This window comes from Mytilus edulis, chromosome 9 (assembly GCF_963676685.1).
Source record: "Mytilus edulis chromosome 9, xbMytEdul2.2, whole genome shotgun sequence".
Taxonomy (NCBI): Eukaryota; Metazoa; Mollusca; class Bivalvia; order Mytilida; family Mytilidae; genus Mytilus; species Mytilus edulis.
In genome coordinates this window covers 53949481-53974974 of record NC_092352.1, presented here as the reverse complement: position 1 = coordinate 53974974, position 25494 = coordinate 53949481, and the positions used below count along the sequence as shown (strand labels likewise).

Genomic DNA, 25494 nt, shown 5'->3' with positions numbered 1-25494 from the left:
GCTCTTCATCTTTTATATAAGCTTTTGATTTCAAATATTTTGGCCACGAGCATCACTGAAGAGACATGTATTGTCGTAATGCGCATCTGGTGCAAGAAAATTGGAACCGTTAATGTTATTACTACCACTGGGTCGATGCCTCTGCTGGTGGACTATTAGTCCCCGAGGGTATCACCACCTCAGTAGCCAGTACTTCGATACTGGCATGAAAATACGGATTTTTTGTGTTATTAAAATTTACTGTTACAAAATGATAGACATTATTATAAATTAAGGAATGTATCTCCCTCATGCAAAGCTCTGATTCCTTTCACGGATTTGGCTATACTTTTTGAACCTTTTGGATTATAGCTCTTCATCTTTTATATAAGCTTTGGATTTCAAATATTTTGGCCACGAGAATCACTGAAGAGACATGTATTGTCGAAATGCGCATCTAGTGCAAGAAATTTGGTACCGTTAATTTTATTATTCCTTGAGGGAGACAACAGTGATTAAGTGAACCAATATTTACTTGTAAATCTCTTCTTTATTTTGACTGAATAGTCCTTGTGACAAAGTTGCAGCAAAATCAAATATGATAGGATAAAATTGTCATCTATAGATATTTTCTATCTTTTGAAATCCTACATGATAACCAATCTGAAATTTGTACCGAATGATATGTCATAATACAATGGACCAATTAAAAGTAAATAGATTATGTATGTTAATAACAATGAGAACAGTGCGTCACATTGATTGCAAAACTAAAAATATACCTAAACACAATGGTTAAAAACTTAATTTACACAATAAGAAATGTTGCAAAAATAGTGTAATTACCTTCAACATAGATAGGACTGTTTTAAGACATTCCAAACACAAACTAAAATTGCTATTGAAGTAAGGATAAACACATATTTTAGATAACATAATTTTTCCCGACGAGTAAATTTTTGTTTTATCAAAAGTGTATCCGACAGTTTTGATATGGTGAATGTATTTTAAAATGTTGAAAAAAAACCATGCAAGCAAATAATTTAGTTGTTGTAATAGGTTTTCGTTTACATTCTGAATTATTTATCTAGATATATTGAAAGTAAAACATGTCCTTCAAAATTAACAGGAATAATGTTCCAAAAAAAAAGAACTAATATAGCTATTGAAGTCCAACTACAAAAGTAGCAATTGTCCTACACATTTGTAAGTATAAGTTCGTTCATTTTATTTCCGTGTCATCCTAAATTGCAAATTTTAAAATGCTACATTTCAATTTCGTTTTGAATAAACATGTCCCGTTTTTATTAATTTGAGGTTTTGCTAGGCTTGTACTACGTTCTTATCACGTTTGGATACGTATTAGTACGTGTAGACCCACGTTTCCACCACGCATTGATACGTTCCGATACGTAGTTAGCACGTTTTGTTACGTTTCGCTAAGCTTTTGTACGTATTTACTAGGTTTCTATTACTTCATTTATTTAACTTGACTGGGCGGAGTTAAAACGGTTCACTCATCCTTGACCAATCCAACTACTGATAGGTGTTTTGGAATAAAATCACTAATGAAGTGTCCAGTTATGGCAATTGTAAGTTTGTTTGTTGACACTAATAGGTGATTAGAAATCAATGATAATTATAACGGCAATCATAAAATTGAGAAAGGAAATGGTGAATATGTCAAAGCGACAACCACCCGACCATAGAGCAAACAACAGCCGAAGGCAACCAATGGGTCTTCAATGTAGCGAGAATTCCCGCACATCCTTATCACACACATCTTCAAATAGACTGTCCTGGAAATTAAAACTTAAGCTCCGCCCGATCAGTTGAAATAATATTGGTAATACTTCGTTTCAATTTTCGCTACGTTTGTTGCTGAATTTTCAAAACAAACAAGGCAGGTCCCGTTTTGAACAAAGCATTAGTACGTTTCGATACGCTTCGTTACGTATATTCCCGTTTCGATACGCTTTCAAAAAGTAGTAAAACATATATCTTGAAACGTGACAGTGTGACTGCGACTGTAACGATGGTAATGTAAAGTCTTGCATATTATTATGTTCAAGAACTTTAAAACCATGCACAAATACTATTTCTCAACTACTGTTTACAGTTCTTCTATAAAAGCAGGCAAAGCAAACCATTGATAAACTTGCATGCTATGTTTGTTAGGATGTTTGTAAACAACAGGTAGGAAGTCTGTTTACTATATATTGGAATTTAACTAGACAATAAACATTACCTTCAAATTCATGTACAATCAAATACCAGTATATATTAAAACCCTGCCTACCTATTGTTTACATGTACAAACATCAAAGCAATCATAGCAAGCAAGTTGATCAAAATTTTGTTTTGCATGCTTTAATAGAAGAGCTGTAAAGATGCTTTTTTGTAAAGATAGACAATGCAAGTTCCCACAGGAACTCCTTTTACAACTAAAACTGTGTACTTTACTATGAAATCATATCCTAGAAAGGAAAGTTGATATGCGCTACTATTATTTTATACATTTATTTTCCCCGAACTTGTAAGAGTTTAAATTTATACTAAAACAATTTACTAACCCTTCTGACTTCTTAGAATTCAATTTGTGCCGACCAATGTATAGTTAGACTGTGAAAATTTCCAATGTATGTCTCTATGAGATGAAACATAGATATTATATACGAGCAAAATATCTATGAATATTATTTATCACTTAAAAACCAGACTTATTGTTTTGAAACAGCTGTATTTACAATGTGCAACTTTAAATTAGCTAAGTTTTTCGAGATTTGTTTTATATTTACTTTTAAGTATTCAGATGTGCTTATTTGCAATAAATTTCATTTGATTATGTTATTGAAATAGAACAGTTAAAATGTGGTTAATAAGTTGTAAAATGTATGTTAATTATCATAAAGTGTATAATAATAAGTGAATAATAATTAACACATCACACATAATAGGAAACCCACCACAGAAAATAAGAATGACGCGATACTTCAAAGGCAAACTTATTTTGGTGGTCTTATTCGAATCTAAATGAATCAGTAGAGGTACATTTAGAAGAGAAATAATGTTGAAAATAGTCAACATTTTTAAATGACTAGAAAACTACGGAAGTTTGGTTAATTCTATCTTAAAGGTAGTAAACAATTGTATGGTGATATTTACCTTTGTTATATTCGCGAAATGGGATGTCAGATGTAATTTCTATGATAGACGTTATTATTTCCACATTGTGAGTAGAAGAAAACTGGTAACGCAATGGCAAAAACAAAACCAATACAGTAACAAAATGACAGTCCATTAAATAATTATTTAATCAAATGTCTATCTGATCCTGTAACCTCTGGTATCAAACAGACTGTTGGTGTTAGCTAATACGTCATTTTACTAGTATTTGAATTACGTCATTCTCTAGAGTGCTTACTGAACAAAAGAATTGGTATCATAAATGAATATCCTGATTGCTCGTAACAATTACTAAAATATTGTCTGGTAAATAAATTTGTCTTCGATTTTATATTTAAGTATAGATTTTATTATTTCTCTAGACAAAAATTAGCTTCAGTAAAATACCGATTATTTTTAATGCATTTTCAAAATCAAAGAGCATTTTTCTGGATATGAAGAAGACCTATAAATGTATTAAAGATCAATCAGTATACAATTGTTAAATAAAAGTAACCTTAAATTATGAGTATTCTTACTATGTGTAGTACGGTAAGGACAAACAAGCACTCAGAACGGCGTTCAAATTGACAAAAAATATCTATTTAATGTTAAATGAAAAACATAATCACCCTCTTTTAAACATTTCTACACGTTGGTAATGTTGTAAATTCAGATACATAAATATTGTATATCAAGAGTTATCATTTGCTTCATTCAGTGATTTTGATAATTTATTGTTTAATCTTGACCCGCGAATAGCAACAGGTCTTCTATAAACACTCACCAAAGATTTGTGTACGTTTTAGGGAAAAAAATTGAAAACTTTGATAAAATAATCATTTATAATCTTAAGTATTAATATGAAATGATATTTTGTTAAGCAAATAAGAACAAAAGATTCTTTTTGTCACGAATATCATTTTACACAAAAATGTTAGGAAGTGTCCATTATCGAAGATGCGCATATATCCAGCTGAGCGACAGAAGTCGGCATCTATTACACTTTCATTCATAAATCCAGCTGAAGTCATACCAAAGAACTAATTGTTTAATGACTTAAGCGTACATAAAGCGGCAAGGTTTTCATTTTCATTTTAGGAAAACAAATTCCAAACGATTTCACTTCAAATATTAGACCTGTTTATTTATTGTGGTATTGTTGTCTCAGGTACGCGACGACCTTTTTACATTTGAAAGAAGGAGAGAGGTATATAAGGTATTTTCTTTTACAGATGGTAAGAATGTTCATTTCCATCATTTGTGAAGTCGTTTTTTTGTCAATAACAATGACAACCATTTTCATTTACAGTTCTTTCTTGTGGCAGTCATTTCGTTGCTGATGCTAATTCAAATATGTGTCAAGATATACATTATAAAGGAATTCAGTATCTATTATAATGTAATTAAATTTCAGAATTTTTTTTTTATTTAAAAATGTATAATATTACATATAACTGTAAATCAGTTTTAACAAGGATATAACTTACCACAAGTCTGAATACTGTCCAATAACATAACAATAGCATGTAGTGTATTTATTGTATGTCAACAGGATAAGGGTAATTGTAAGAATAAACACACTTGCGGTTTTTTGTTATTTATCGGTATTGTTTGTAATTTTTGTAGATTACATAATTGTAGAGGGTTACTACTGTACTGAATGTTTTTTTTTCTTTCAAAACTTTTGTCGATCGCACAGAAATTGTAATAAATTCGTTTTGTAAATACTTGTATTAGTAATACAAAATTTAATACTTTTCGCTTAAAAAGAGTTTTCTCTAACTTTTTATGTCAAAATTACTGGCATAATTTTTCGATGTTGTCTTCGATAAAATTATCACTCGTGCCTGTATAATGAAATAAACACTTTATACATTGCAATCGTCCGCACCGATTTTCTGTGTTTTCTATAGAGATTTGTTATTGTATCGTCTTAACACCTTTTAATTTCATTGTTTACATGTATTTCGTTTCATTAATTTTCAAAAGTAATGATTTAGAGATCATCATTCGTTTAGATAACTAATGACAAAACTATCGTGGATTTTCAAATAGATTTTGAAAATATCTTAACATTCAATTTGATGATATGACATTAAGTAAACATATTAACTAATCTAAGTGAATTTAAATACATACACCTTTACGTAAGTTGCCGATAGAGATACACAAATATATGAATACTGTTATAACTTTTCATATACTGATATAGATTAACCATAACTTAAGTTCATTTCCCTACAAAGATGTTTGGTATTCTTATGTTGACTTGTGTCAGATATAATCAGCATCCGATTGTTTTATCCATGTAGTTTTAAACTAAAAAATAGTTTACCCACTTACCCCTACTTTAGTTTTCATAATTGTAACACATATAGTTTCAAACAGCTGTTTTTTTTGTAAATCTTATAAAATCTGTTATATTTTTATATTTTTTGAAAGAAAAAAGGGGCCAATGTTAAATATATGAATAGTCTAGATGTAGTGTTAAGTGCCACCTTAAGACTAATCTCTAAATAAATCAACTAAAAACTGGAGAAGTGATTTAATGGTTACAAGGAAGAAATTATTTACATTGGCAACAATGGTAGCTTTTTTTGGGCCTGAGTTTTCCCTTTCATAGATCCATTGAAAAAATGTTGAATCGGAATTATCAACACCTTTTGGTGTAATTGAAACTGTAAAACACATATGGTACCACAGCTTTTATGATAGCAAAATGGCATTGTTTAAGGTTATTCGACGGTTTCGGAATTTTTGGAATAGTAAAAATGAAAAACACCCCATGGACAAGGTATGATAAAGGCCATTTCTGGCCTCCTTTTCCCAGAATTTTGAAACTTTGTAGTTTGAACCCATCCCGCTGTTGGAATGAACTGGAATATCTGCTCGTCTATATAGCACCTTATTTTATTGTGCTATGTGCTCAAATCTGTGCAAACTACGACCTTAAAAAGGCAATGAAGAACGAAAAATGTAAAAAATCTACAATTTAATCATGTTTGGAGACTGAATTTGGCATCAGCGTCAAAGTAGACCATTTTTAAATTTTCAACCATCAATTCTACTCGTATGTATCTTTCAATTTATAAAATATCATCATGGTTTACGTTGGTTCAAAATAAATGCTAACTGTTAGACTTCATATGGCAGAAACTACAAAATTTTAAACCATTGCTTGGCAATATTTGTGTTGCTAGGTTGTTGCTAAGGATTTATTAAACTGAAATTGAAATGACTATTCATTTGAAACTCGAAATTATTGTTAAACAAACAATTCTATTTTGAGTTATGCTAGTTGTAATGGGAAAGCAATACTTTAGTGATGATTTGGCTATTTAATAGGACCGTTGCCAGGAGACCTTTCCTTCACCGGAACACAAAAAAAATCATCGTTTGTTTAGTTTCGATACAAAGACTATCAATGATCTATATATAAACTTATTCCGGAAGGGGACAAAAACGCCCCTTATCATACCTTGTCCTTTGGCACAGAAAATGTTTCTCGTCACAGAGAGTTTTCTCTAAAATATCTCTCGATATTTCTACACCAATGGCTAACACTCATTTCTCACTATTTCAATTTTGATTTTTAACTACTCGGGCAGCAGAAAATAAATTTACTTCCACATATCATATTGGATGTAAAATATAGGTGGCGCTCATTATCTTTGTGTACTTTCTCTATTAAAACTATACTAACATATTTTGAAATAAAATCGGACAATCTTTACATTAGTCGATTTCTATATATACTCCTGTTGCTAAAGTCTAAATTTTTGGATTACAGATACAATCGTTCACGATTTAAAATTACTTTCTTTACAGATAACCTCCTTTGCAGAAAACGTTACTTTTTACAGATTTTGGGGCCATTGAACACCTTAAATGACTGTTTGGCTGTGTTTAAAACCAACAGTTTGATTAATAAAGTTCGAATTAGGCATATTAAAGACTTTTGGCTGATTACTTGATAACTGTGTCCAACTGATATGTCTTTATCATGCAGATATGAACACATTTGCACAAGGGTCAAACTGTTTTATGAAATAAATTAAAATGTTAAAACTAAGAATTTAACATTGCTGTTACGTGTTTTATATGAAATCGTGTACAGATCATTCAATTTGACGATAAGTAGAAACATGTAAAGCCTTTGATTTGTTACAATATTTTTATATGTTAGAGACATTTTGACACATTTTTACCATTAATAATACAAAAATTCGAAAACGTCAGCAAGAAATAAGCCCCCTTTTATTTAGATATGCATAAATACACGCATTGTTATCTAGGTAGAGGAGAAATGATGAAAGACAGAGTCCTTGATAGAATTCTGGTTCTTATAGTAGGTTAATGAACCTTACCCTTTTGGCAGAAGAATAAAAAAAAAGAGGTAAAATTTGATATATACCATAGTTTCATGGAGATCATCAATTTTCTTCTGATACAGTTTATTACCTTTACCTTATTAATTTTACTTTCCAATTTCTTAAATATCTCGAAAAATACAGTAATGCACAAGAAATCGAAATTTCGCTTTAGGTTACAAGTATAAGTAATTATTTGAAAGGCGACGATGGTAGCCTTTTTTTTGTCCTTCGTTTTTCCTATCAAAGATTCATTGAAAACATTAAGATGTAATTGAAACTGCTAAACACATATGGTGCCTCAGCTTTATTGATAGACAAATATCATTGTTTGAGGGTACTCAACGGTTCCGGAATTTTCGAAATAGTATAAATGAAGAAAACCTCTTGCTAAATTTGGCACAGAAAATGTTTCTCATCAAAAAGAGTTTTCTCGAAAATTCTCGCTTTTTCTACACCAATGGCCAACACTCATTTCTCACTATTTCAATTTGATTTCTAATTACTAGGGCAGCAGAAAACAAGTTAACTTCTACTTATTATCTTGGATTTAAAATCTAGGTGGCACCAATCATCTTTATTTACTTCCTTTTACCCAAAGGATTCAGTCATATTTTCTTTATTGATGAATTTGTATCATTTTGCTATTTAACAATTTGTAAATATACATGATTAGAAAGAAATAACTAGAAATGTTAAAGTTCATAATAAATTGTTATTTTAAATACTCTATTATAATGGGCCACTTTATTGTTTCAGCCATTTAGAAAAAAATCAGTACATTATAAAAAAAATAGTAGCATACACTTTTCGAAAGTCACAAATCGATAGAGAGATTTGAAGACAAATCCGGGTTAACAACGACAACATAACCGAGAGAAACATATCAACTTTAAGAGGGATAACGAAGGAACAACAGACACACTTAGGATCATGAAAAAAACAAACACCAACATATATAGAAACGAAATTTAATAATTTAATATTCCTGGCTTGGTACAGGACATTTTTGAATAGATGGTGGGTTAAAACAAGTTTTATGGTTAGCCAAACCACCCGATTATATAGCAATGTTAAAATACCGCTAAAATGACAGCATTTTGTGACTTTAATACAGTATACAAATATGAGTAAATGTTAGAAAACTCACGGCAGAGAAATACATAAATGCATACTAGTTATATAAATGTGCATGCCAACATGTAAACTTCAGAATAACAGCTATAACCTGAAATTAATTTACAACATAACACAATTACAGCTCAAAAGAATAAAGAACTATGCGTTACTAGACTCTATAAACGCTACAGAAAAGTAACGTCAAAGGTAAATATCTAAAAAAGTAATAACAAATCGGGAGCAAGTTTTTAACGGTGTCATTTGATGTACATGCATTTTCTAACCTTTACAAGAACATTAATATAGAATTATGTTAGTAATGGTTAAATTATTTGTATTGTATAACCTTAATGGTTTTTTCTTTCTTAATAAAACAATGTAAAACATTTCTGTGTTCTAAACTAAAAATCAAAGAGGTGATTACTTATCTTTACTTTAAATACATATACAAAAAAAGAATTAAAACCACAACAACATCCAATCAGAATAGCAAGTAAAATATCATAACTAAATAACTAAATCTTCGATGTATTTCTAAAAGCAATGAACTCAGCCAAACAGTTGTATTTGGAAAAAGGCAATGTTTGGTATTTAGAAGACCAAATGACTTAGATGGTAAACCACACACTAAGACGAGGTTAAAATATTGTTATTTATTCTAGACACAGTAACATCGTATAGATCAATCAATTTGCCAAGCTGTCCATTAAATTATCAGAGTTTCATCTGTAATCTTGCATCCTCATAACTCTGTTGGAGCAGTTTCTGCATAAATTAGCACACTCTTGTATATGAAGTCATTATAGTGTGAACATGCACGTACATAACGTATTACTTATTCTTCAAGTATCAATGGACAATGATTGAACAACAAATGGTTACCGTACAGTCTCCAAGCAGCTACATGTACAATCAGCAATTAACAGGGTTGACAAATGGAACACAATTCAAAGAATCTTTTTTTTTTCGATCAGATGAGCTTCTAAATAAATCTATATTATAAGATATGTCTTCTTTATTTCATCAATTATTTACATATAAATTGACAAAACTAAGATCAGTCACTGCTATTTAGAATTATGAATACTACAGATACAATTATTTTTGCCTGCTATCGGGACTTACTTTTAGAAATTGAGTCGGTTGAGAACAAATTAACGACAAATGTGTATGTAGGAATAATCTAGAAGCACCGGCATATACTCATATATCTCCCTGTTAGATTAATCAGAACATGCCTTTCCTATCATATACTCAAAAGGAAGCTGCAAAATCAAGACTTTTGAAAATTGGTAGTTTAAATTATTCATTAGAAAACTTGACAGATGCTATCACGAGTGTGTTGACCTCTATTTTACATATGACGATGCATATGTTCCAATTATGGGAACCACAATCCCGTCCATTTTCCATCGAATGTGACATTTCCAGTTAGATTTATCGATTGGTTTGGTCTTACATGAGCAACACCAACGGTGCCATATGAGGGCAAGGATCCGCTTTCTCTCAAAAACTACCTGAGATAAGCCTGGAAGTTTTGTGGTGTTCGTGTCTTCCGTTTTTTAAGTGTGTTTTCGATATGTTTTTTGTATTTTTTGTTTTGTTTTTGCCATTGCCTTCGTCCTATGAGTTTAAATTCCTCTTTGGTGAGTTAGACCTCTCTAATTTAGATAGAAATGTAATTAAAATAGAAGTAAACTTCGCATGTTTGTGCAATGATCAAAAGTAATTCACCAAATACATTAAAATTGACTAATCGGAATTGTCAATTGAGCTTTTCATTCAGTAAAACCTGGTAAAATTGCATATTTCCTTATGTACGAACTTATAACATAAAATATTCGAAAAAGCTAGGCCTTCCTTGGTTTCACTGCAGTCTTTCCACCTGTTTTAAAGCGAGTGATGAATAACCATAGATTAGTAAAGACAAATTCTCCAAGTTCAGTCATTGTTACGATACTTGCTCCTAAAAACAATCCCATCATTCCTCCTAAGTTAGCTGAAATGATAAATAGATAAAGGTCAACAATATTATATCTATATCTGTACAACATTTTTTATGTCTACGTCAGGCGATAGACAGATTATCTTGTATTCCTGTCTTTATGTCTACTAGTGGATTCTGTTTCAGGTTAAGGTTACTTTACGCGATGTAACAATGACTTAAGGTTTTTTAGTTAAGGTAAATGTATTTCATAACTCAACTATTGAACTGACATCTTCCAATCCATAGTGACGTCACATACGTTAGTAGTGTAACGAAATGGGGGTCCCTTGGAATGGAACTTGTTTTCCCTAAAATGGTGTCATGATGTTGTTTAAACCTTACCGTTAATTGACTGTTCTTATTGTATATTTCTTGGATAAACATGTTTGTTAACTTTTTATTATTCTTGTCTATGTTTATACAATCGGAACAGCTGTGAGTTGTTTACTTTAAATTACGTACAACACAATGACGTCATAACCTATTTTTGTTATGACGTCGGCTCTGGGTTTGGTAATTTAGGTGAATGGTAAACCAAATCGGTAGATTGGTTTACCTAAGTATAAATACGGTGGAGAAAACCGAAAAGACTTCAGTACGACTTTACCCTGGGCAAGTAACACACGCTAATTCCAAGCGATTTAAATATACATGTACCGAAACCATTTACCAAACTAAGTAGTAACCAGACTACTTCCGTATAATGTGGGCTTGTTAGTTCTTTAATAAGTTGCATTTAGAGAATAGCTTCTCGAGAGAAACGTTATTTTTTGCCTATAACCAAACTAAACTTTCGAGGTATTTATATTTCCGTTATCCATTTTCTTTACGATATTCTAATAAAGTAAGTTATTTATTTGTAAGACTAGAATACTGTTAAGTTATATACTATTTGTATGAATTGTAGATATTTAACGCATCTTAAAGTTAATACAAGTTGATTTTTATTTAACGAGTCTGTTATTCTTACAAAAAGCTAAACAGAACCAAACTAAGATCTACCAGAATACCACTAAGTACCACAAAACCTATGCAGAACCAACCTTAGATCCACCGGAATACTGCAAAGTACCATGATATTAGAGTACCACGCTCCCACAGAAGGGTCGGCGGTTATAACTTAAGTTCATATATACTTATACATTGTTATAAAACACATTCTTATAGCAACACACTAAGGGTTACACATTTATAGTTTAACATCAAAGCCTGACCGCTCGGTTTTCGTTACAGTGATGGCAGCGGCGGCATGCACCTACATTTTTATATTCTTACAATATGTTAAATTATATTTAAGATAAGACATGAATAAAAATAAGTAAAATGGATAGCGCGGAAAATAAATTTGAAACAATTTGGGTTAACTGCCCAGGGTAGACCAGTACTCCTGTGAAATATTCCATGTCCTGACGCCGACCGGAAAGATAAGCATAAGAGTGAACCAAGATCAATGGCCCTTACAAGAGAATACAGATCGATACGAAAAGGATGGTATACATCATACTGACAAAAGGCCATGCATTGTCAGGAGGTCTATCACCATCAACAAAAGTGGTCATTGACCAAGCGAAAAATAAGGAAATTTCAAATAGGGCAACGGTTGTGCATTTGAAACCAAATGCGACGTGGCCGGTAAAACAGAATCTTGGTGAAAAGTCAAGCACTCTTTATAACCATGCTGTCAGTTTTGTGTATGGGTTTTGGAGTCAGAAAGCAGAGGGTTCTATTATAGCAGAGGGTACTGCTATGGCAGAGGGTTATGCTAGAGCAGAGTGGGATGGGATTCGGGAGATTTATCTAGGACTTAGGACCGGGGTGTACTCCATAATATGGGGGGAACGTACCAAGCATTACCTTTGACGTCCCGCGGACTATTCAGAGTTGGGGTTAACAGGACCGACCATGAACACCGTAATGATGAAATGACCAGTATTTTTAATTATTCTGGCATTAGCAGTAAACCAAATTTTTCAACCAGAAAACCAAGCAGAAATGTATAGGGCGCAAATGAAAAGTAAAATACGTGGACGTACGGAACAAATACCTGTATTAGACCAAGACATAAAACGTCTAGTATAGATTAGCGTATCCATCAGCTCCAATGGAGGTTAATGAACTTTTAGCACGTGATTGTTTTATTGATTCCCTTAATGATGCTGACATGGAATGGGCTATTTTCCAGGCCAAAGCAAAACATATTGATAACGCCATTCAAGTAGCTCTTGAATATGAAGCCTTCCAAAAAAACAGACGTAAATACGACACTAAGCCAGTCCGTGCTGTAAATGAATATGATAATTTTGATTTAAATAGGGATATTTATTTGTCTGAACAAGTTGATGATATTTCAGGTCGTCTTTCAAAAATGCCATATAACAGAACCAACAATCTAATTCCAAGAAAAGTGGTAGACCAAAAGACTGGTCGGGGAAACTATTAGTAGCTGAAATTGAGGACCAAGTTTTAGCTGAGACTAATTATGATTTTGAAGAGTCTAATAATATTGAGAAATTTAGTCACATAAATATATTCTGATAGTTTATATGTAATTGTCAATGTTTTTGACATGAAATTAAATTGGTTGATTGATACCAGGTCCATTGTTAGTGGTTTTTTTGTTTGTTTGTTATTCATCCATGAATAATACCATGTCCAAGATTGTGAAGACAGTGTGAACCAATGCACGTAGTGGTTTACCCCTGGCTAATGGAAGCGTAATTATGCCGATGGGGACTGCTGTATTACCAACGCATTCTAATAAATACTGGTTATCGTGTCTCATTGTTGCAGACATAGATATGCTTGTATCAATGGTTATTGAGTTTGATTTTTTAAAATAAAAGTCCATGTATATTGGATGAGGTTAAGAGTTTTTTTTTAATTAAATGTTAATTGATTTCAGATTTTTATTGATATTGTTTACGGCATTTGTTGATTGTTGTGTAATATGTAACTTATTTTCAGGAAATTCATTTGTATAATAGTGCTCCATGAACATTCGTCCCGCTGAGAATATTTTATGGTGTTCTATAAACATTTGTCAGAATACACATAATTATTTCTGATGTAAAAACATTCATACCGCGAAGTAGAAGTGTTGCTGCTTAATGCACATTCGTCTAGAACGTCTAGTGCAGAAGATTTGGCGGTGCTCTATAAACATTTGTAAATAACAGAACTTGTGTTTTATGAACAATTGTTATAAGAAAAAGAGATGTTGGTGCTATAAGAACATTTTCAAGATTATAGGATCATTAAGAACTGTGCGGAAGTCAAACTTTGCGGGAAGACGAAAATGAACATTGAACACTCAGAAGATTGTATTAACTTTGATCAAATAGTGTTTTATAATTTTGAATATATATGTTATAGAATGTTTAAACTTTTAATAAAAGAGATGGGAGAAATTGTTTTAAATTTTAGGGAAAGTCTATTCATGTTTGGGGACAAACATTATTTTTCAAAGGTAGGGAGAGTGTAACGAAATGGGGGGCCCTTGGAATGGAACTTGTTTTCCCTAAAATTGTGTGATGATGTTACCGTTAATTGACTGTTCTTATTATATATTTCTTGTATAACCATGTTTGTTAACTTTTTATTATTCTTGTCTATGTTTTTACAATCGGAACAGCTGTGAATTGTTTACCTTAAATGACGTACAACACAATGGCTCATAACCTATTTTTGTTATGACGTCGGCTCTGGGTTTGGTAATTTAGGTGAATGTTATAAATACGGTGGAGAAAACCGAAAAGACTTCATTACGACTTTACCTTGGGCAAGTAACACACGCTAATTCCAAGCGATTTAAATATACATGTACCGAAACCATTTACCAAACTTAGTAGTAACCAGACTACTTCCGTATCATGTGGGCTTGTTAATTCTTTAACAAGTTGCATTTAGAGAATAACTTCTCGAGAGAAACGTTATCTTTTGCCATTGAATTTGATTTTAATACCATTTGCCGATAACCAAACTAAACTTTCGATGTATTTATATTTTCGCTATCCATTTTCTATACGATATTCTTATAAAGTAAGTTATTTATTTGTTACACTAGAATACTGTTAAGTTATATACTATTTGTATGAATTGTAGATATTTAAAGCATCTTAAAGTTAATACCGCTCGGATTTCGTTACAGTACGTTCGAACTATATCAGTGACATAATATGATGGTTTTTTTCTTCAATATTTTGGTCTTTTTATTGAAAAAAGAGACAACTGATATATTGATATTAACACTCAGTTTTTGCTAAACGTATATCCAATATGTCAAGTTCTAAAAGGATCGACGAAAATCAGTAAACTACTCAAGCGACCTAAAGCAAAAATTAACAGCTGTGCACTGTGAATCCCAGTAAACTATGGTGATTGACTAGGGTTCCTGCGAAATGGCGATGGAGTACGGGTTTACGCTCAGGAAAATAATGAGTCGATTTTCCTCATTATACAGAAAAAGATAAATATTTTGTTCTTCATTTTCCCTTCTGGAAAAATCATTTTTTTAATTGAAAATTCTGCGCCGTTTAAGATGGAAGGTCAAATTCTATCCTATATTACTTTGTTGCAATGCTAAGAAAAATACCGCTTAAAGAACAATATAACGTAACAGGAATACAATACAAATAAATCAAAGAACACTAAGAACAGAGAGCAGCATATTACATACATTACAAGATAGTACATTTCAACATGTTAACAAAAAAAGACGAGCACCTAAAAATTACAGTACACAAATACATCATATTAGAATTTGAAACCCTGGGTCACACGAATTTATCAATGCTACAAAAATAACGTCGCAGCTAATTTTCTAAAAATTAAACTTAAAATCGGGATTAAGTTTGTAGTGGTGTTATTTAATGGATTGTTAATACTAATTTTAAATTCTAATTGTTTGAGGTCTGTGTGAAATAACTCCTTTTATGATGAAGACATTTTCATGTTACAAAGCGATGTAATTGGAAGAATCATTTTTCGAAACCGTTAACCTTTCAAGTAGATTTTGAATTGCAATTTTAGTATTATATTCGCGTTAGATGATTTTAAATGACTCACGAAGAGAAAAGACTGCAATTATTAAGACAAATAGCTTTGGCAATTTCAGTATACGTTTTTATTATCAAACACCAATTTTTACCATTATATCTGTTTAAATGTAAGAATGTTTTGACTCATGATTTTAATTGTTGAAACGAATTTGTATTCATTCAATGTAAACGTTATTAATTCACATTCAAACAATATAAATGCGTCACACTGAATACAGCTGAATACACCTATATAATACTTTTGTTTGAGGCCGAGAACGTTCAAACTATCAAATGAAAAATTACATATTAAATAGAATAACTGTGATATACTTTGATCGTGTGAATTCAATTTTACACAGCAAATGTTACGAGATATGTAAACAAATTAAAATCTGACTTATTTTTTGTTCAGTTAATTATTAAAAAATAAAGGCAACAGTAGTATACCGCTGTTTGAAAGTCATACATCTATTGAAAGAAAGCGAATCCGGGTTACAAACTAAAACCGAGGGAAACAGATAAACTATTAACGTGAAATAGTAAAATAATAATTGGCTGTTAGCAGGCAGTATGGTTCAAGTTTGTCAAAATAAGATACAAAACATCGATGAGGAATTATTCACTTGAAATTATTAGACATTATTGAATCCGTTTTAGTGTGACCTTCAATGCTAGTTCAAATATTAAAAGAAAAGCAATGAAAAACAATGATAACTTCAGCATATTCAGGGTGAAATTAAGGTAAATCATTTTATTGACTAAATTGATCCCAACAAGGTCATTTTTATACATATAAACACGATGATTGGAAAATATATTTCAATCTAAAATATGAAATATCTGTTATCAAGTTGTATTCATATTTATGTTTATATAGCTTAAAGTACCGTCGGCAGTCGTCAGATGTCAACTCGACAGTTTATTAGATGTTGTCTAGACTAAAATACGCAAGAAACGATGATACAAATTATCAAAACCATGCCTTGTAAATTGTTTATTTTAGTTTGTTTAAATGTTGTGCCAATGCTCTTTTAAAGAACAAGTTCATTTCAAGAATGAAGGAACACGTGTATATCGGAATATTCAGTTGGTAATATGATATTCAATCAAGATAATTAACTATGATGAATATATCTCCATGAGAAATGCATCGACTATTTGTATACTGGTGTTTTGAATAAACATATAATACGAATTTACTTTGTAGTTCTGAGCGTTGATTTCGAGTTGGTAAGAAATTGAATCAAAGACATCTACATGTATTTACAGTATAAAATAGTACTAACCGAACATTTCTCCAGCTGAATATTTCGGTGTTTGTTTTGACACAATTGTTTTCAGTTGATCAAAATAGATACGTAGATTTATAAGGTTTTTCCTGTAACAAAATGAAAACTTAATTTAAATTCTTACACATCCTGGGCTTATAAATATTAGTCATTGAGCGTTCTTGATGACATCAAAGAAAAAAAATATGTTGCAAAATATTTCAGTGTCCGTTATTTAATTCATTGTATCTTTGCGAAAAATCTATCTTACTGTCATAATCATTGAAAATTAACCCATATACAGTAGTTCCGTTAATATTTTAAATAGGCTTCATCATGTTGCTTTTGGTTATTCATATTGAAGCATTCGCCTCTTCTGAATTTGAGATCGATATAATATATGAAAAAGATAGCACGGAAAAGAATGTCAAGAAAACAGTAACTATATTATTTATCTAGCTATTTGATATAATCGAAAATGGACACGTATTTATAAAACTTATTAAAAAATTAAGATTTGTTCCGGACGGACAGATTTTTCTACATTTCCTATCGATAAATTAGTTCTACAATTGGTTTTTAACTGATGCGGTTTTAATGCATATCAGTTCTAATCGTGTTTTAACTTAAACTTCTTACCGGTAATAGTTCTTAACATCCCAGTGTGAGGGGAAATATTTGTCGAACTGCTCGGCATAAAATTCGGATGGAAATAATGTTGACGTTATCCTAGCGTCATATCTTGTAAATTCGCACGACATTGGACAATCACATGTCTTTAAAAGTCTTGCAGTTGCATCTAAAATGAAACAGGATTATGTTAAGTAAACAGGTTTAAAGCAAATGGTAAATACAGTACCATTACAGATTTAACCTACGACCGTTAATAATGAATAATACATATATCGTTAAGTAAGTTATAAAAACCTGCAATGAAAAATGAAAAGAAAAAACATCTAATTAGGATGTTGACATTTTGATTAATGTCGAAGCAGACAGTAAAATCACCACATCGGTACAATGTTTTTGGCATGGAACAATTGAATATGCCTGTATAAAATGGCAGGATTAAGTGCTTCCTAATGGTTCTTACCTTTTAAAGTAATTAAACATGCTTAATTATCCGCTCAAACCAGCACCATTGGCAATCTTTAACTTTAAGATGTCTTAGTGAGGTAAGGTTTTTGTTTTATGTTCAAGTTCTCACAGTGACTATGAAATGAATCAACAACAATAAAACAAGCTGTACTCTCCGTTTGTGTGTTTTCTATGTGCATGACTGATATTTTTTGTCAAATGGTGGTTCCTGTATATTGAAGACTTAATATCTTTCACATATTTTCAAATGGTTTTTTTTTCGTGGGTAGCATGATCGAAAACGGTAATTTTAATACATCTGTTCTGTCTTTCAAAGGCATCAACCAACATAAATGTTCAAACGTACTACTAAGTAAATGATAATTATAATAGTTGAATTTCAAATTGCAGCAATTTGTATATTAAAAACCGGGAAAAAATCTGAATAGTACATAGGAAGTACTATTTGTCTATTCTAAAAACTATTTTGAAACAGACATCGTAAGTTTAAACAATGCACAAATGATTTGATTGTTTAATCGTCTATATATAATCGTCTATATTTGTCACAAATTCAAAATGATTTGGGATAATTACCTATATCTTTAGTGCAGTTTTCTACGTCGAATTTTGAACAGTACAAAGTATCTGGAAAAAAATATACATTTTTGCAAAAATTGACAATTTATCTTTTGTTTTAACCTGATATTTGAATATTACATGGGCATTTAGGATGTGGTCTTAAACATTTCTTCATTCTTAAGAAAGTACGTATGCATGGGATCGTTTGTTGATGAAACATTTCATCTTAAAATGGTACATTTTATATCTTGTCTTCTTTTTTCAAAGTAAGGTTTGGAATATTCATAATGTCCGGTACAAAAACAGGGATATAGCAGTTGATATTAAATAGTCTGATTCTACGTATGTTTGCGTTTGTTTTTGTTGCAGTTCAGTTTTTCCATTGAACCGGTGTTTTCCTTATAGTGATTGCCTCGATTATGGTAAATGACCAAGATTTGTTTTCGATTCGCTTAATCGATTTACAACATTGAATAGCGGTATACTACTGTTGCCTTCATTGACTCCAAAAAAAATTGGCTATTCTTTTGGTGTGTTTTTTTTAAGGATCTTAATGTGGGTTGACGATTTAATAGTCCATAGTCTACTTAATATTGGTTTTTGTTTGTTAAAACTGTGTCATGTTTTCACTTTTGAATAATATTTGCTTTTTAAAAAAATCATATAATACACACAGTTTTTGAATATGTTACGATTATCGTTTATGTATACGATTAGATAATTTAAAAAAGTACTAAAAATTAAATTATTGTTAGGCGAACATTCACAATTTGATTAACAACATGGAAAACGAAATAAAAAATAGATAAAAATGATGGATATAATTTTCTGTTGAAAACTAACCGATGAACCAATGAGATTTTGACATTTGATTCGGGACTTTCCGTTTTGAATTTTCCTCTGAGTTTAGTATTTTTGTGATTTTACTTTTTGGTTTAAATATTGATTTCGTTATCATTGGATTGAAATCAGACTCATTGTATTGTTATGATAAAGCTCCGTGCTGAAGGCCGAACGTTGACTTCTAACGGTTTACTTTCTAGTTTATTCACCAGCTGTGACTTAGATGTAGAGTTGTCATATACAATATCCTTTGATATAGCACGTCGGGCATAGTAGAAGGCGATTGTGTGCCATGATATCTCAGTAACATGAGTTCGAATCCAGGAAAGAAAAAAACATTTGCTTCTGCTAATTTATAGATCTAACATTGTTGGGCTGATATTTAGACGAATTAAATATGTATACAGATTGTGTATTCAGCCTTGTATCACCATCACTGGTGATTCGATGGATAAAATCTATCGTAGAGATGTCACTGGTTCAGATGTACTCATAATACAATTATTTCTGTGACTGCACCCTACATGTATTTGTAACATTCTCTACGATAGATAACTCAGCTGGTCTGTTATTTACTGATATTATATTGTTGAGCTGATATTTAGACGAATTTATATGTATATATATGCGTAAATAGTGTCAGTTTTTATATTGGTTCGGTCTGTATTTTTCTTGGTTAGTGTTTTCGTTCTGACGAGTTAAGCTCTTTCCATCTGATTTTGATCATTACTTCATATGTTGTGCTGTAACACCTAGGGCCTAGGAGAGAAACATGTATTACTCCACCAAACTATGTATGTGCCTGTAATAGGCAAGGATCCTATAATTAGGTGGTTGTCGTTTGTTACTGTATCTTCTTTTGTTTTCATCTGATCGTAATTAATACGGAAATGTTCATGATTTTTCTTTCTCGTTTGACGTTTTGTGAAATAAGTCATAGGCCTTTGGGTATGTTTTGCAAGAGAAGGGGACATTTGAAAAGTGTCTCCCTCTGACCCATGAGTTAGAGTAAATGGTCTTCCTCGTATTGACCAATCTCAATATTGCATTTGAACGTGAAATATAATATCTAAAGAAGATGTTTCTATCAGGTTTAAATATACATAAATAATGTACATAAAATGTTTTGTATATTACACAAAACATTGCTCATCTTGCTCATGTTCCTATAAACGTTTCTGTAAAATAAAGACATAGATAACAGTGACATCTAAACTCAAAAACAAAATGACAACGAAAAACTTACTATTAGCAGTAAAGTCGACACAACCACAGGACGCTAACATGTGTCTGGCAAAACAATCCTTTAAACAGTGTGTTGAGTAATAATCTGTCCCATCACTATTGCGTTTTTCTCTACAGTAGTTGTTAGCCATTGCCTTGTATGGTTTGGACAAATATTCGAACTATAATATATAAATAAACAATAAACCAAACTTGATAGAGTGGGGTGCTCATTTTTGCCACAAGTTTCCATGTTTTCTGCACTTTATGTTCAGGTCTTTATGTTTTTGAAGTATACTGATATTTCTATATGAACATAACACCAAAAGCAAAATATTCTTAGCTTGAAAACGTGTTTCTTCAGAAAAATCATCTGAAAAGTTAGATTAAAGATGATACGAAATTTCCTAATGTTTTGTCAAAGGGGGACACATATTCGCCGTTTTCACACATCTATTTAAAACTAAATTACTGCAGCTTTAAACAATATTTATCAAATCAATTTCATTATAGATGGATAGCAGACATTTCAAAAGTGTAAAGAATTGAAACTTATAGGGAAATTAGTCAAAGAATTGCTAAGAAATATTTCTTTGAAATCATGTTTTTCTTTGAGGAAATTGGCCGAAAATCCTAGTCCGGTTTTCGGTCCTTTGCAGTAAGTACCGAAATTTTTTCTTAGTTTAAAACAATAATCATATTTGTCATAAAATTATTATTTAAAGGCATATTTATTCCATTTCAGCCAACCTTTGACATGTTTGAAGTTTTTACACCTCAAAATCATAAAACGGCGAAATTGTGTCCCCGGCGAATAGGAGCACACAATTCTACACGTATTTATTTAACTAATTGGTCCCATGTGTATTAGGTCAAATTAAAAAATGTTAAAGAATATTTTGTAAATTACATTAACACTATTTAATGTATTTTTCCTTTGACTTTGTTTTGGGATGATTTTCATTTTATAATACTCGTTTAACATAGAAAATTATCGTCAGAAACTAAGGACATACAGCCGTTAGCAATGTTAACATCAACGACGTCATTGACGAAATCTCGATAAACAGATAAACAATGATCTTTCAAAGACGGAGATGATATTGTAAATGAGAAACACCCTCCCATTTGAAAAGAAACTATCGTTAATCTTTAAATATCTTATAATAATCTCACAATTATTATAAAATCAAATATAAGTATATAAAATCAAATATTAGTATATAAAATCAAATATTAGTATATAAAATCAAAATTAGTATATAAAATCAAATAGTAGTTTATAATATTAATCATTAATGCTGTAAATAAAGCCAATAGTAGTATACCGCTTTTCAAAACTCATAAATCCATGGACAAAAAACAAAATCAGGGTAACAAACGAAAACTGAGGGAAACGCATTAAATATAAGAGAACAACGACACAATATTAAAATGTAACACACACACATACACACACAGAAACGGACTAAGCATTAGACAAAATCCTTTTCAAATAACAAATATAACATCAAAACCAAATACATAAATTTGGGATAGATAAGTACCGTGACACGTCTTATAGTAATGTAAATGGTATGATAATTACATTAAACTGAATTACTAAGCCAAAGTTTGTAGTAACATGGTTAACATTAGCTAATTTTAGAAGCTAGACAAAATCAGTTTCCACTAACATATTTCTAGAATCAAATTATAGATTTATTTAGACACAATGCTACATATATATATTTTATAGAGCAATTGTAGTGCCGAGGTGATGTGGCATGCACCTTAGAGGAGGCATTGGATTTAACTTCAACAATTCTACAGGTCGTGGCTGCATATCCGTAACGGATGCCTTACTTTACTGAGTTTTTGACGGAGAGGAGAAGTCCAAGAAATAACATACGTATATACCCCGGTGAATGCTACCGGCATCTGGATCGTCCTGACTTACTTGTAAAAGTGAATATTGTTAAATGTACCTTATTTTTTGTAATTGCAGCAGAAATCTCGCGCCCTGGTTCAACATAGTAGTCGCTTATTCCATCGAAATCAGGATACTCTCTAGGATCATGTATTTTAAACTGAAATTCGAAAATATAGTTTTTATCAAATCATACTGAACAGGTTTCCTAAGTCTTTTATGCGGTCCATTGGTGTCACAGAAACGTGCGTCTTTCAATATTCGAGGTCTTAAGATTGAACTACGTAAGAGTCCGGATTAAGAGCAGTCAAGTTAGACATTGTCGGGTATACGACATATTTTAAAGTATTATAATGGATTGTTTGAGGTAAATGTTCAATTCTATTTTTTTTTAAAGTTATATGTATAATGTTTAAAAAACGTTTATGAGTAAATATCTGTTAAATCTGAATTATCCCTAGTGTATATCATAACCTTCCCCTATAATTAACCCATAAACACAAAAAAAGGTATAAATAGAATCAATAGCCATTCGATCAAACAAAGTACAGTAGCTTTTCTGGATTATTTTTTTTGGGGGGAGGGGGATATGCATTTGAACTGTTGCTCTTTTCAATTTTGAATCTATTTCTACATATATTGCCAAAAGATTCGTTCTAATGGTAAATCATGCCAAATTTATATTTACTTCCATTGTATGACAGTACTGCCAAATGTAATAAAATGGAGAATGAAAATATGGAATGTATGAAAGAAACAACAACCTGAACAAAGGACAGAAAACAGCAGGTCACCAAGGGGTCTTTGACACAGATAGAAGTTAAATCACGAGCATCAGTCCAAAATGAAAAATATGTTTATTTGCGTCTGTCGATTGTTTATTGGGGTTTTTTTTAAAGAAAATAGTTGTTTCTTGTTTTTGTTTTTTTTTAATGATATTACTGAATCTGTGACATATATAAATCATAATCATTACAATTCACATAAGTCTTTGTTTATTTTAATTGGAATTGAGCTGCCAAAGGTCTAGCTTTCTATTTAAATTTAGTGTTTTTGTAGTATTATTTTTTTTCAAATTTCGTGTTCGTTCCATTTTTGCCATTGCATTCTTATTCTTTCTATCAGTTTGATGTCATCTTTTATCGATTGAAAATATTTTTCCGCACGAAAATATACTTGATACTATTATCCACACTTCAAGTTTGAAACTAGCTTCCTCGCAAAAAACAAAATTTGCCCCCAAAATATCATATTCCTGGTATTTATGTACGTTATCAGTAAACCTTGTAGTTTCAGAGGGGAAAACGACGTCGACAAATTCAGCATGAAATAAAAATGAGTAACTGAGGTATCAATTCTTTTAGATAATAGTGACTAGAACCGTCAACTCTGTATAATAAATACATTTACATGTAATAAGCGTGGAGTCTTGAAAAAAAAAACGTGCTTGGTTGGTGCATGTTTAATTCTTTATATAACTACCCTATTATGTCTATTGCTTAAACGTTTGTGTTGATATCTTTTCAACATTAACGCATTTTCTTAATTAAAAGGTATCGTAAGGATTAAATTAAAAGTCTAATTCAGCGACAGATTTCGAAAGCGTTAATAGTAGAAAAATAATCCATGGTAAATGAATAGACTTTCTATGCTTTAAATATATTCATCCGTCATCTTATGTTTTAAAAGTATCATGGTTGTCATTATACATATTATCAAATGTTCACTGTGACATTTATCTTTGCTTATTTTCACGATGTTGATTTCTTTTTGACATTACAAAAACATGACAGAATGCACATAATTTTACATATTTTAACGTTTACCTTTATTCCTGTGCCAAACGATTCTCCAAAGTAATCGTTTTCTGCATCAATATCAATCCATGCATTCATGTTGAAATTTGAACCTGTGATGTCTGCTGTTATTTGGCCATTTGGATCGAATGTTAGACATGGACCACTCCTTAGTATAAAAAATGACACGTACTCTGTTGCATCCAAATCACGTCCATTAAACACCCATGTCTGAGAGCGGATTTTGTGGTCTTTTAAAACATCGTTTAATGTTCTCTTTTCAAAAAAAAATTGTTCTTTGAAAAACGGATCAGACCAATTACTGGGTGTGGCAAATAACCAAAGTAAACTTAGTTTAAGGTAATGATTTTCCATCCTGGTGTCGTTTAAAATTGAGTTACGTTTCAAGGAATTCAAGTTACAAATTGTAACTGCTGGGAATTGCATCTCTGAATGTGTTTCTGTGTACATATTTGTATTTACTGGATAATTGTAGTAGTCAATTATTTGTGTTGTTACAAACATGACTAAAAAAGTTGTACAAGCTAACAAGACAATAGACCAAATTATCCTGAAATGATAAACGTACAGTAAAAAGTAATAGCACAAAAATACTGTACTCTAAAGAAAATTGAAAACGGAAAGTCTTAATCAAATGGCACATTCAAAAGCTCAATCACGTCAAATAAATAGACAACAGCTGTCATATTCCTGATTTGGTACAGGCATTTTCTGATGTAGACAATGATGGTTTTATAGCTAGCTAAACCACTCACTTGTATGAAATTTGTATATAATTCCATTACATTGACAACGATGTATGAATTTATTGTTAATTCAAAATATTATTTCTTTATTCTATATCTATATATTTTTTTTTATCTCAACGATATTCCTATCTCTATTCAAATCATATCATTGTGATTCTATATAACGATAAAAGAATGATAAGATTATGAGGATTATCGACATTCTAGATCGTGATTGTTTTTCAGGATTACTTAGGCATCATAATATACAAAATGATGTACCTTTTCGTTTGCTGGTATTGTGGGTTTTTTGTTTTTTTCTTTTTATTAGAAAGCAAAAAGGGACAGGGTAAAATAACCATTGAACTTTACTTTAAAAGTAAA

The 25494-nt window shown here is 31.2% G+C and overlaps 1 protein-coding gene across 1 annotated transcript; it reads right to left on the bottom strand.

The window, feature by feature from the left end:
- Positions 1-17565: 17565 nt before the first annotated feature.
- Positions 17566-24736, bottom strand: LOC139490054 (acid-sensing ion channel 5-like). The gene is made up of 5 exons (XM_071276904.1): positions 24392-24736; positions 22624-22725; positions 20679-20838; positions 18605-18655; positions 17566-17729 (listed from the first exon to the last, which is right to left on the bottom strand). The coding sequence occupies exons 1-5, from the start codon at positions 24734-24736 to the stop codon at positions 17566-17568; spliced, it is 822 nt and encodes a 273-aa protein (XP_071133005.1).
- Between the last annotated feature and the right edge of the window lie 758 nt (positions 24737-25494).

Bases quoted from the DNA above. Each gene is read 5' to 3' on its own strand.
- LOC139490054 (XM_071276904.1), bottom strand. From the start codon at position 24,736: ATGGAAAATCATTACCTTAAACTAAGTTTACTTTGGTTATTTGCCACA. The intron at 22,726-24,391 runs GTAAACGTTAAA...TTCGAATTTCAG, and splicing joins CGTTTGGCACAGGAATAAAG to TTTAAAATACATGATCCTAG. The intron at 18,656-20,678 runs GTAAGTTTTTCG...ATTTTTTTCCAG, and splicing joins TGTCGACTTTACTGCTAATA to ATACTTTGTACTGTTCAAAA.